The following is a 14,232-nucleotide window of genomic DNA, read 5'->3' on the forward strand; positions in this document are numbered from 1 at the left end:
GGCAGTGCCAAGTATTTTTTCTCCTGCCACATCCTACTGGCAACTGATAAAAGCACACGAAGATAATGTTAGTACACTGGACTTCAAAAAAAAAGAATTTTAAAGTTACAAGACTAGAGAGCTTTTGGCTGAGCATTTCCCTGAGTCTTCATTTTTTACAATCATACACTAGCCATTATGGCCATATAAGCTGTTAAAAAGGGCTTGATTAATAGAGGCTGTTTAGCAGCATATGCAAAGTTAGCTACCTCTATTCTTAAAAAGCCTAAGCTAGAACTGCTGAGGAAGAAATTTGATTCTTCAGAATCTGGTATTTTTCCTAAGGAGAAAAGCAAACTTCACATACTTTTGCATTAAGACTTTGATAATTTGAAATTACACCACACGATTCACAATTTGTGAACAAGTCTAACAGGGATATCTTCCAGGGCAAGACAAACGAAAAACTCTGGGACTGCTACATAGTTAAAACAACTTCGTTTTTTGTAATATTTTATGAGAAAATAGAAGGCACAACTGTGCATCAAAACCATGTGATTTTGTATTTTAATCTGCTTACATTGTTTTCATCAGCATATCGGACTTTCTCTAAGTCTTTGCTATAAAGATGTGTTTTAGTAACAGTAATTAGTTAGCGGTAATAAGCTTTCTGTATTACCTAAATGTAGTAAGACTATTAGCAAGAAGACATCTTTGAAAAAGGTACATTCAACAACAGATGAACTGATGTCCATCCACTAGAAATTCACCATTCTAGCTCTACAGGATACTCTCCAGTGAGACATGCTATGCAATGACCGATCTTTCCAACACGCGACTTCTGGGTTTTAAGGCTGTTCTCATTCTCTTGTCTTGCTTTGATGCTTTCTTGCACGGACGATACCAGCCCTTCCACAGAAAGATAGACAACACTGTCTGCTCCTAGAGGAAATAAAGAATTCATCAGTTAAAGCTGCAATATTGTACCAAATGCAATGGTCTTTGGAAATGCAGTCGCGTTACTGTATGGATTACGATGCCAGGTGGATCTAAAGGGAATGGATGTGAAAAATTATCAGACCATAATAATCCTTGCCTTTCTCAAATTCTTTGTGCAGGGAGCAGACTCACTGAAATCTAGACAGAAGGTTCTGAGTTGGGAACAAATAATGTCACACATACTGAAAAAATAGAAACAAAGTCCACAGCATGTATTAAGAATGCCTAAACTCCCTATAGATTCACAGAGTTACCCTGTAGTTCAGGTCTGGAAGCAGACGTGTGCCTGGCTCATGCTTCCCAAACTGAGCACCTAGGGCTACAAACCCTTACTGGGACTTGGAGGAGTGGAAGACCATCATGTTAAAAAAAAGTCAGTGTGCAGTTCATGCAAATATTCCAGCAGTAGGAAAGTTTGATAGCCTTTTCTCATCATTAGTCTTCTATCGTTTGCACTCATTACTTTGTGAATAATAACTGAAAAAGGAGATCCTACAAACTTGAAATATGTCAACATGCCTTCACAATATTGGGGAAAATAATTCATTGCAGTATTAGACAGTGAGAGTATTTAACACAGGAAATCCAAGTTTACAGTTTTCCAACTGTAACCACAGCTATGTTTTTAAATAATTTTTAAAAATATTTTGCAGCCCAACAGGCCATATATAGTAGCTGTCCTCACTCACAAGCCTTCACATTACTTCTGTTGCTGATATCCTGATGAAGAGCACGTTATTTACCACATCACAAGCAACATAAGCTGTTGGTTCTTTTGTTCTGCTGCAAACATGACTCATTCTAGAGATCTGAGAATGTATTTAACATTCTTTGATTAGTTTCAAATGCCATTTCTTTCAAAGTGAAACATATAATGCAGTTAAAATTTACATAAATTTAAATTTGTAGAAAAATCAGTGGGTGTTTACAAATTCCAAACATATTTTTATGAATATCTCATGAAAGTGAAACTACATTAGCTTTTCATTATAGGACAGATATTCACCACTTATTTTCTTCCTGGTATTTTGCCTACAGTAGCTTGTTGTTGTAAAGGTTCCCAGAAGGAGCTTTAAGAATTGGCAAGCTTTGTTGTCACACCTTATTTGTAACTTATGATTATGCAATTATTCTAATGCTTCCTATTGTTTGGAGAAATATAATTCACTAACTGTGTTTAAAAAGTGTTGCAACAAAATCGGTTTGATCTGTAGGGTACTCACAATGCAGAGATTTACTGTAGCAACCTTACAATTTTTTCGTCATTTTTGCTACTGTTGCCTTGATGTGTTGTGCTTTATTTTGATGTAGACAATGAAATACCTACAGGTGAAAACTATCTCTCAAAAAAAAAAAAAAAAGAAAAAAAGGAAGAGTAGCATTTACCTATATAGTTTGCAAGATCATGAAATTCAGGTCTGTTGGCAATGAGTTCTTCTTTAGTTGGAATGTTTATTCCCATGTAACAAGGAAATCTTATGGGAGGTGAAGCCACACGGATGTGCACCTGAATAAAAACAGTTTCAAAACAGACTGCTATAAGGTGAAGGTCAGCAGATCATAACACAATAGCAAAGTCCCAGTTCTGCAAAATAATCGTGAAGAACAGAACACAGAACTGCACAGAAGTCACAGAAGGGTTAAAAGTAAGATAAAGGTTTTTTCAGATGGTAACACAGCAGGAGAGAGAAAGCCAGTTTTAGAATTTATTTTTACAGTATTTTCTAATGTTATTAAAAGGTTCCATCCTGATTTTGCTTTTCTTCTGTGGTGTTCAATTCTTGATGCACATGTTTCAGTTTATAAAGTCAAATATTATACAGAACATTTTTGCTCCAGTTACAGACTTGCACACTCCATTTCAATTAAAAAATCTTAATTAAAAAAATTGTGCTCTGGTGACTTAAGGCACATGCTATTTACTGCAGTATGTAGTTGTACTTAATGCAGTACCAGAAGCCATGCCTGTCAGGAATACCATACCAATTCTTGATTTTCTGATCTTAACTAATTTGTTTTCCATCCTCTGTTTGCCAGATAGTGCTTTATAAACGGAGACCTGTTCCTCTTCCCTTAATCACCCAAAAATCACAGTCATACAAAAGAAACTTCTTAACCTATCTTCACAATAAACACGCACTGGCCATCGTTTTTTTGCACACTTGCCTTTTTAAATAAGGAAACAATGTGTAGTACAAGTGAAGACAAACCCCTGTGCTTTACCCTCCCATCAATCTTCTATTTACATCTGTATTGTACTGACTGAAAACTAACTTACCTCTTTGGCTCCTGATTCTCTCAGTAGTTTTATTATGGGTGAAATGGTATTGCCCCTCACAATTGAATCATCAATGATAACAACTCGCTTGCCTTTAAAATTATCAGACAGAACGCCAAACTTCTTTGCAACACCAAGTTGCCGTAACCTCATATTTGGCTGGATAAACGTTCTTCCTACATATCGATTTTTACAGAGTACTTCAACATACGGTAGTCCGCACTGTAAACAGGAGAGAGTTAAACAGAATTAATATCTAAAGAACCGGTTATTCTCAGTTACTGGTTTTTTTAAAGCAGCCCTAGGACTTAGTATGACTTCACAATAACCAAAAAACTTTGAAATACCTTAATATAGTGGAATAATGACAGAAAATACAAGTGCAGATGACTCAACAGGCGTACCCGGCCTCCTCAAGATACAAAGCTTTATCAGTATAAAACTAACAGCCCGTACCATTATACTCCATTACAAAAGGAGATACGTGTAAATATGCATGGGGAAAAAAAAGGCAAGTTAACATATACCTTTTGAGCATAACCAAGAGCTGCTGGGGTTGCAGACTCTGGAACGGTGCTGACCAGGTCTGCTTCCACAGGTGCTTCAATAGCAAGCTGCTGCCCACATCTTCTCCTGACTGAATACACCATCTGACCTAAGAACAGCAAGAAATGTTTTTCCTGGAATGCATAATTCAGATTTCCTCTCAGTTTGCTGTACGAATTTCTGTGGCAAGTTGCATGAATAGAAGGCAGTGAGAAAAGCTCCAGAACTAATAAGCAGTCACTCACATAAGGTTATTTTTTATTTCCTTCCATAATGTCATATTCTAACATTCACATTCGTATTGCTACATAGAGAATTAAAATTCAGTTTGCCCACTAAAGGTCCTGTGGATGTTACAAAATCTATTTACAGGAGGAAAGAAGTAGAAATTATGCCTGCCTGTTCATAACGTGCATATTCTATTTTAAGGCTGGTTTCTCCAGCAGACAAAGTTTGTGCAATCCTGCTGTCTGCCTCTGCCAGCTTATTAACTTCAAATCAGTTGTCAAAATTCACCCCAAATTTAGTAAGGGGCTAAGAGGCATCAGAAGCTTTTAGGCTCCTAAAAAATTTGCAATATGGTAGAGAACTGGAGGTATTGTGATGAGATGAAGCACAGCAAAGGGTACAGCAGCAGTACTAAGGAATGTAAAAAGTGAGGATATTGAAGGGTAAGAGGATCATGAAAAAAAGGGATGTGGGGTGAAACTGGCTTTATAAGGGTGAGGAACTGTATTGGATCAACAGATGGCATGTCCATAGAAAGCAAAGAAGAGCTTGTTTGTTAGGTATGAGAGTCCTCGCTAATACCTTGTCACTGACACAATTTTTGAGGGCTTCTACTGAAATAATAACGTTACTGCCAACCCCAAGTACTTAGATAATGCATAGATTTACAAGTTCTGTTAAGAGCATCTTCCTTAAATAACCCTTTCTTGCAAAGAAAATGCCAAAATAAAGTTGTTTTGCAGATCCTATTTCATAAGTCTAATTTTTAAAAAGTTTTCCAAGAACCAATAAAGTTCCTTTCTTAAGTCTCTCACTTTTAAGGGATATTTCCTCTGCCGTAATCATGTTTGTGGCTCTTTTCATCCCTTCCATAGGACTATGCAGGCAACCTGACTGAGGCCATATGCATAGCCAGGAACAGGAAAGTGATGTTACATGCTCCTCCTGATGAGTTTTATCTTCTCAAGAACTGTGCCAACCCATTCTGTCCCAGCCCTGCTCAGCAAGCTCACATTCAGTGGTACCCTACTATGATCCCAGATCCTTTCTAGAGTCATTGTTCTCTAGGATAACATCTCCCACTACTTAGGAAGAAGCTTTGTACGTTACAACTTCTTACCTTCAAAAATACTGTCTGGTCTTGCAAAATAAACATATTCAAAGATGCAGAATGCTGATGGATCTCCTTCAGGTCTTGGTACAACATCCAGTGTCTGGACATCGTATCTGGATATTTTAACAATCTCTCCAGGAAGGACCTCACGATAGTACCTTGAAAGAGAAATACATAGCATTTAGAAATGTCCTGAACCTGGATGATAGTTTTGAAATATACGTGAGATTCAACTGATGGGAAAAAATGGTTTTGAACATCTTAACACGACAATTTGCTTTTATCTTAAAACACCTGGAGTGTTTTAAGACCAACATGCTAAGACAAGCAACCCTTACTAAAAGTCTGAATTACTACCCAAAAGTAGTATATTAATACTTAGTACCAGAGAATTGTGGTATTCTTCCTATATATAAGATGTACAGTAGTCAGTCTAGTACAGGCTTAATTGAGATTAAATGTATTTTAACAATTTACTCCTGGATCAATACTAGAAGACTTTTCTATGAAAGCTAATAAACATTATAATGCAATATAAAAAACATAATCAAGAATAAAGAAGGTAGGAAAAAAAATCCTACCCCTTAAACCAGTATCTAGAGAAATATCTGTCTAGTGGTGACCGGCAGCTACCCCCGAATGACATAAAGCTGACTGGAAATGTACATTCCAATTCTCATATATGAAGAAATATGGAACAGTATTAGGTTTATTATGTTACAATGTTTAACTATATTAAACATTTTTCTAGATGCTTTAGTGAGTCCTCAGGTGGCTGTTCTAACAATTTCAATCTAAATCTATCCAATATAATGAAATAGTCAGGAGATATAAATCAGAGGTGAGCAAATCTGTGATCATTTGCTGGTCAGACATTAGCATTAGGAGGCAGCAGCACTGGCTAGAGCAGAAGTTTAGACAAAATTGCTTTTTTAAAAACCCACAGGCTTCAGCTGATGGTCCTCCATGATAAGCTTCTCTTAACAGAGATTTTGAAGAAGTTTCAGAAAACGGTTATTCTTATCCATATGTAGAATAAATTGTCCCAAGAAAGCCCCTGTTACCAACAGCTAATAGTTCCTACAAAGACAGGGTAAAAGTTACAGCAAAAGAACACAGACCACCACACCTACAATAAAACACTGAAGAATGGAATAAAAGACCTCTAAAGTGCAGTCACGTTGCTTCCTGATTTTGCTTTACATTTCTTTTTATTCAGTAGTTGTGTTCTTAATGCAGTTTTTCACAATTTTTTATTTGAAGAGGATCCAACTTTACTTACTAGTCTAGTCCTCAAATGCACACTTTTATAATGTCTGATTAGGAAATTAAAGATGCTTCCTTATAGTCTTTCTTACTTTAATTACATTGTAGTTCACAATTGCCTTCCACTCCAAAGTTCTAAAGATCAATTTGTGATCTCCTGAAGAGCCTCTTACCATTCTCTTTTTGTCCAGAGAAAGTATCATACCTTTCTTTTCAGAGTATCTTAGCTAGAAAGGTAATGTGAATGTCATCTCCTGTTTTGGCTCTGATGGGTGTTTGCATGCATGGAAATAGTTTCAAGTACCCATCATTTTTTTCAAACGAGGAGGCTGGCTTGTCAGACAGCATATGCTACAGCTCAGGTTAGTCCAGCCTGTGAGCTACCAATGTAACTTTTCTGTAGTTGAAGAATTATTTTGTAATACAATGATTCTGCTGGAAACGAGGCTAAAATTAAAAAGTTATATGGATAACCAGGTTTAATGCAACAAGTAAGAGGCATTTACTTTGCAACAGTAAAGTTGTCTTTACTGTTACTTTCTGAACACATTATTCTTCTTTTACATTAATCTGGTCAAGAAAATAAACTGACAAGAAACAGGGCTGGCAAAAAAAAAACCCTCCAAACAGCCCAACAAACTAATCCTTGATGTCTTTCATGTTGTTATAGATTATGATATTTGGCAATTTGAGGTTTAATGTTTAATCGCTGCCTGAGGAGAGCTTTCAGATAAAGTGAGAATCGGGGCACTTACTCTGCACCGATAGACAAAAAGCTACAGGATTCAGAAGAGACTACCCATCCTTCTGTTTCACTGTTATCTTTTCCTGAAATGAAAGATCTCAGTTAGAGTCCACAATTCTTTTTACCATTACCCCCCACAATTGCATTTCTACTGCAGCATCTGTCTTGCTATGGTTTACGTTGCCAAGTGCACAATTACAGACTGTTGTAATTTCTAACTAAAAGGTATAGCATTCCAAAGTTTCTGTAATATAATTTTAAAAACCAAAATAATAATGTAAACATCATCAACCTGTTCTAGGCAGAAGTGGAAGTAGCATCATCATATTCACAGTTCATGAAGAAGGACAATTCCGGTAACTACCTTTGTTTTCTCTGTAGTATTTCAAACTTTTCTAATTCTAGTTCAGTGACTTTAGTTATACATAATTACTTTTGTTCACACAAGAAACTCCTTACTTTTCCTATGCTAAATGTGTTGATAGGTAAATCCTTTTGATTACAATGGATGCTGGATTGAACTCCAATAAGGAGAGTTTTCAGAGACAGGCACAGGAAAGATCGAATTGTGTAACACAGGGCAGGAATGTTTGTATGCTTTAAAAAAATCTTGATAATTTTTCTTGCGGTTAAAATTACCAAGTTTTGTGAAGATATGGAAGCATTTACTCCTTTGCCTTTGAATTATTTTATTCTTATACAAATGAACAGATTTTAATCTCACTTCATGGAAAATGCTGATTTGCAGGCTAAACAGGAACATAAATTGATTGTATAGTGTTCCATTACCACACTATGTGCGACTGGGAGTGCTTGCAAGTCTGCCAGTACTTTGCTAGTAATCCAGCGCCTTTTTGGCCACCTTACTACAGAAGAAAGGAAGAAACCAGACTTATTTCTGGACTGGACATCGTCCTGAGCAACTGGCTGTAAGTGGCCCTGCTTGAGCAGGGGGGTTGGACCAGATGGCCTCCAGAGGTGCCTTCCAACCTCAGCCAGTCTGTGATTCTGTTCATCCCTGCTTTCCTGTTTATGTGATGAGATGTTAATTAAATTTTCAGAAATATTCTATTACACTTGGGCTGCCTAATTCTGACACTGTCATCAGGTGACTAGGATTCCCTTTTGCTGGGAACAGAAAAGATGTTTACAGACTTCCTACCAATGATTTTTTCCTCACCAACATTTTTTTTTGTTTCGAATTTTCAAAACTGACTTTTGTATCACATATTCCTACTTACACCTCAGTAAGTGTAGCTTTAATTACTTAGATCAGTGATTTCAGGCACAAACTATAGATATACATATATATAGTTGTATATGTATATGAATATGTATGTATGGTTTACCTTTTCCATTCATGTCCCCTACTGGAATAAGGCGACCAATGCACAGTGGGCGATTCCCATACGGATCACGTACTGCATAGATTATATCTTTATGCATAATTAGCAATGAATATGAAGTTGGAGTTTCATTCATTAAATTTTTTATTCTGAAATGAGACATAGGTCAACATAATCGTGTGTCACACAAACAGCTGTGTACATTTACAGCTGCATATCATGCTGAGATTAGATTGCTGTTCTTGATTCTGAAACCCATCCTCCTCACCTTGCTACCCAGTCGGCTGTATCGTCATTTTCTAGAGGAGGTGTGAAAGCCAGCAGCTGGGTGATCAGTTCACTGTCAGAACTAGTCGACAGCCCTACACCATGCCGCATGAGCTTTTAAGACACAAACCAAAAGTGTTACCAACATTAAAAGAAAATTCCACATAACACTGCTCAGATTTTAATCTAACAAAACCTTTGTGCAATGAACAAATGTTTTAAAACATAGCAGTGCTTCAAGTGATCAGATCATAGTAACATAGTAATTTCTTCCAACAAACCAAATATGTAAAAAGAGCTGGTACAATCATCTATGCCTGGTACTACATTTCTCCCTTTTCACCTCATTCCTTTGCTCCACATGAAACTGAAATTAATACCACCAATATTCAGGGCATAAATTCCTGTTTGGGTCATTCAATCAGTTTTGTGCTTCTGCTTGCTCTGGGAACAGAGGTAAAATACACAAGGGGAAATACGAAATTACCTACAGCAGATACAGAAAGACATAAAGGCAGAATGGTGGTTTGGGCACAAAAAAACAACATAAAAAATGAAGTGTGAAGGGAAGCAGAATGGGATTAAAGAACTGAAATAGCGCAGCTTAAAGTTTGCTAGACCTGGTCAGTCAAATTCTTCTGTCTTGGCGTATTTATGCTTCTAAAGGAGAAGAGAATCTGCAGTGTATCCAGCCAACTATTACAACCCATTCAATGCTGTATGCATTACAGCTCCTAATTTTTATCTTTAGAAATCATTTTACATCTCATGTAACTCTGCTTCTCCACTCTCCATCTACATTTCCTCACCACTGTTTCTTTCTCCCATCCATTCATACATTTGTGGCTCTGATTAAAGACGGGCTAAGTTCCCTTGGGCATGCCATATATTTGCCTCGCTTCAATGCAAGAGTATGTCCTCTTGCTTTTGGACGGAACATATCGTAGAAGAGATTTCACAATGAAACATCTGCTACATTTTAATTTGGTTCTTTAACACATACCCTTCTAGCCAAACACACTATAAAATTTGGCATTTGTTGGTTTATGTCCTGACAGTGCTCACGATTAACTTTGCAAGCCAGAAATACAAATGAAGACAATATTCCAAACCAGACATTTCATATTACAATTACCTCACCTTACTATGCCTCTCCTAACTCTAAGCATATGATTTGCTCCTTCTGTCAACCACCACAAAGGAGCAGAGCTTCAAGCCAAGCTACCTTTTGTTACAACTGAGTTCGTTTTCTCACTTGATCAATAGGAATGTGACCATCAGGCTAGAGGATTGGTGAATTATCCCCAGTGACAGTTACAAGTGCCTCCCCTCCCCAGGAATTTTCCTCCCCCCAAAATGATCTATTTTGATTATGGTGCTCTTTCACTACCCCAAGCAGTTTGGTATTAAGGAAAAGTCATAGCAAACTTGGTGCTCGTTGCTGCCTCATACTCAGAAAGAAACGATGCTAGAGCCTCCCAAAGGAGATACTAACCTTCCTCCTGAGTCGTACCGCGTTTGTTAGCTCTCCATTGTGTGCCACCGCAATCTTCCCATGAAGAGTCTCTACAACAAAAGGCTGGCAGTTCTGCAGCTCAGAAATTCCTGAGGTGGAGTACCTCGTGTGCCCAATACCGAGGTTTGAAACATACAGCTTCTTCAGGCTGTCTGCACTGAAGACGTGATTTATAAGACCCATTCCCTTTAGGAGAAAAAGAAAAAAAAGTTCTGTTTGGTTTTGTTTTCCTGGCAACTTCCTCATTTCTCCTTGTGTTTGTTTTTGGTACAGCATTAATACAAGCAACTTTAAAAGAAAGGCAAATAACTTGAAAGACATGGGAAAGAAAGCAGCTGAGTAGGTGTCATAGGGATATATCAGATCCCACTACTCCTGTTTTAAATAAAGCAATATACGGTTTTGTGCTGAGGATTTTCATGGAACAATCTATTCCCTGACTAAAAATACATCTTCTGAAAAACACTACCAAACTGTTGTGTTGTTGAAAAACATCAGAAAACAGACTGGCAGAAGACAGGCAAAGAAGAAAAAAGTTGTGAGAAGGAAAGTCTATGTAGATAATGCCTTTTACAGGTTAGCAGTATATTGGATTTACTTTTATACTGGGTCCATGATAATGTTCATTAGATTCCACTGTCATTCTTGTCAATGTCAGAATCAAAGCTTTTTTCAAGAGTTTTTATTGTTTACTTAAAACAAACTTTTCATCTAGCCAAGTTGCCTTCTATCTAAAGCAGAAATGCATCAAAACTTCTTAGTCAGCTGTCAGGAGCTTCTTTTGGCAGGAAGCACTGTGTGGAGACAATTTAGCAGCACGAATAGTCTGAAAAAACTGCACAGAGAGTAGAAATTAAGACTTGATTCCAGGCCCTCCAACAAACTCCTGCTTCTGCCGCCGCCTGTGGAAAATATTTACATCCTTCTATGCTCAGTTCCTTATCACATGTGGCAATTGTGATATACACTCTCTAGGACCTTCACAGGAGAATTCTGAAGCTGTGAATGGTTCACAACCTGTGCTGTAGGTACAAAAGAGAGTGAGATGGGACAGGAAGGAAGGAAATTGGTTGAACTGTTTTCAGAGCTTAACCAAAAAAGCTTAAAGAAAGCTCAGCTTTAGGGTATTTTCAGCTGTGACTGCTATAAAGTCAGAACACCAAGAGGCTGTGGTTGCACATGTGGTTTTAGGATACTTACTGTCATGTTAAAAAGTTACTGCCTCGAGCGGTCAAACTGGTATAGGTTTGCTTTAATGGCTCAGCAAACTATGCCAAGTCAATTATGATCTGTTGTATCACAGATGACATAAAGGTGGTCTAAAGTCTGTATCGTGTGCTCATATATGTACAGAAATGCAACCTTGCACCCTTATTTTACTCAGGCCAACTTCATCCTGACAGGAGATCTGGCAGTTCACAGGTCCAGTGTTAACGGATGTGGCCAAGTTAAGCACTGCAATAGCTTAAACAAGCAATGTTGTTTTAAACCAGATTTGGTTATACAAATACATAATCTTTTAAGTGCAATTTGAAATATTCCTCTGATTTAGATTGTCCTGGTGTGGGATGGCAAATGTGAATTACATCAGTATAAAAAAATCCCCAATAAAGATAATCTTATGTCCGTATTATACAAGGCCTTACACATGCCAGAACACAGTAATGGTCTGATAAATAGCTACTTTAATATATCAGTCTGCATATCCAAGTGTGAAACAATCAATCAGACAGTCTTTCTCCTACTGACATCACTATGTCTATACAAGAGGTTTAAGTTTTTCCACATCCTGAGCTAATACAGCTACAACAATAATGTTTTGTTATACCAATCTAGCTGAAAGGCTTTGACAAACAAATCTGGACAAGTTTTTCTGGGAGATTTTAAAACAAAGGATTAATAGCCTTTGTCAAGGGCTATTAATCCATGGTCAAAGGCTGGCAACAATCAGAAGGGAACACATACCCATGCCTTAGGTCTTCCAGTTCATACTCTAATATATGCATTGCCTAAACTGTTGACAAAGGTGAGTAAATCAATGCAGCGCGAGGCAGGCACCTTTTCCATTCTGTTGTCTCTGCTATGAAGAAGAGTCAGCCAGAGTTTGGAGGACAAACAGGTACAGCAGTATCTAACCACTGGCATTTTTATGGACTAGTTTACAAGTCACAGTCCTAAATATACTTTCATCAGTGTAACAGACCCAAATGTTTGTTACATTAGCACCAGTTCCGGGATTAAAAGTGTCATATAAATTGTACTCCATGGGCTCTTTATTACACTGTGGTTATTACAGTTTTTAAAAGGGCTGTAGCTGAGAAACGTATTTCAAGGATAAAAGAAACCATCACATGCTCTGCAACTCTTAAAATACCAAAGCTGATATGATGAGAGAGTCAATTAAATTCTTAGCATGACAGCTAACTACTGCAGCTCAGTAACATGGAAACACTACAAATTATTGTATCACCTGCTGGAAGTTCATTCTAAGCAGCACTTTTTACTACAGGATATATAGAGCAGCCGACTTTAAAGGAAACTGGAATTCCTGTAAACCTTAAGGAAAGCTGAAACCCAAGCAGGAGCAGTAATGAAGAACAGGTAACACGGTGCTGAAGTTGAGAAAAGCTGCATTTAAAAACATGCGTATGTGTGTGTGTGTGAATCAGGCTGTAAGCAACAGATAGGAGGGGGAAAATGCCTGAAGAGGTGACAAACATGATGCTTAAAGAGACAAGATTTTGCATGAGGCATTGAGCAGTCATGCATAGATATACATGCTGCTGCAGCAAAGCGGTTCTTACTCCTGGACTGATTTGAAAAGCTTAATTAATCTTCCTCAGAGACCTCTGAACATGAAGACAAACCGCTTTCTGATTGTGGTCAGAGAACACACATGAAGAATTGCCCCATGGTTATTTTGCTGATGTAGTTTTATTTCCAATCCTCTCCTCTTCTAGGATGGAATAAGCTGATGATAATTTTTTTCCTGATCCACTACTCAATACAGAACGAGCAGAAATATCCGCAGAGCATGCAGGTATTCTCCTGGCATAATATTTTCAAGGCGATGGCCATTTTGTGTCTTTTAACATCCTCTGGGATTCTCTCAGCTTGAGAAAGACTGTGTGACCTTCTCACACCTCCATTCAATCTTTATTCTGTTTATTTTTACCTATGGGTAAAGTAGCTGCCACTTCCTTGAGTCTCACTAATGCAAGAATTAGTCCTCCACTTGCTTGTGCATAGCCTGTAACTGTATTTCTTTTCTCTTGATCTCAAGCTGCATGGGTGCTCTTCCAAATCTCCAGAGTTAACACCTTAGGTGCAGGGTGACTTTGGTAAGTAGTTTTTGTGACATCAGTAGCCTGATCTGGGTACTTCTGTGTGTCTCCCAGTGTGTGCATGGATACACCCAGCAGGCTAATATTGGCATATTTGTTTTAAGCATGCACTTAAGACAGAAATTGCACAAATAACAGAATCAGATACTATCACCGACAAAACCAAAACAGTCCCTCAAAATGTTACTTTCCCTCTAATTATTCTGTTTCCTAGCTGAAACAAACTTTCATGCATTTCAGTTAGGCATCTACAAAACATTAATTTACATTTTACCTTGTGCACTTTGAATGCCTGGGATGACTCTCCATCACTTGTCACAATTCCAGCACTCTCCTGGCCCCTGTGGATAAAATAGAATTAACATAAACCACTGAAATGCTTAGAATATGAAATGCTTTAACATACAAGGTATTAGTGCTTTTTTCACCTACTCTTTACAACGTGCAATTTCAATGTAGGCTTATTTGTTCTTTTATTTTACAGTCTTGTAATTGCAACTGGTTTCTTGCCCATGTTATGCTTTATTTCAAAACAGTCACATAAGGTTTGTGCCTAAGCCCACTGAATTCAGTGGGAATCTTTCCACTAATAAGCACTGGCTCA

The 14,232-nt window shown here is 37.7% G+C and overlaps 1 protein-coding gene across 1 annotated transcript; it reads right to left on the reverse strand.

The window, feature by feature from the left end:
- Positions 1-487: 487 nt before the first annotated feature.
- PPAT (phosphoribosyl pyrophosphate amidotransferase) lies at positions 488-13,969 on the reverse strand (the record flags this gene model as incomplete). The annotated part of the gene is made up of 10 exons (XM_009707163.1): positions 488-921; positions 2,365-2,485; positions 3,257-3,478; positions 3,784-3,911; positions 5,151-5,302; positions 7,166-7,238; positions 8,505-8,650; positions 8,770-8,882; positions 10,264-10,470; positions 13,903-13,969. Coding segments are annotated over 10 exons (1,405 nt in total), but the record flags the coding sequence as incomplete, so codon positions are not given.
- Between the last annotated feature and the right edge of the window lie 263 nt (positions 13,970-14,232).

This window comes from Cariama cristata, unplaced genomic scaffold (assembly GCF_000690535.1).
Source record: "Cariama cristata isolate BGI_N322 unplaced genomic scaffold, ASM69053v1 scaffold26639, whole genome shotgun sequence".
Classification (NCBI taxonomy): Eukaryota; Metazoa; Chordata; class Aves; order Cariamiformes; family Cariamidae; genus Cariama; species Cariama cristata.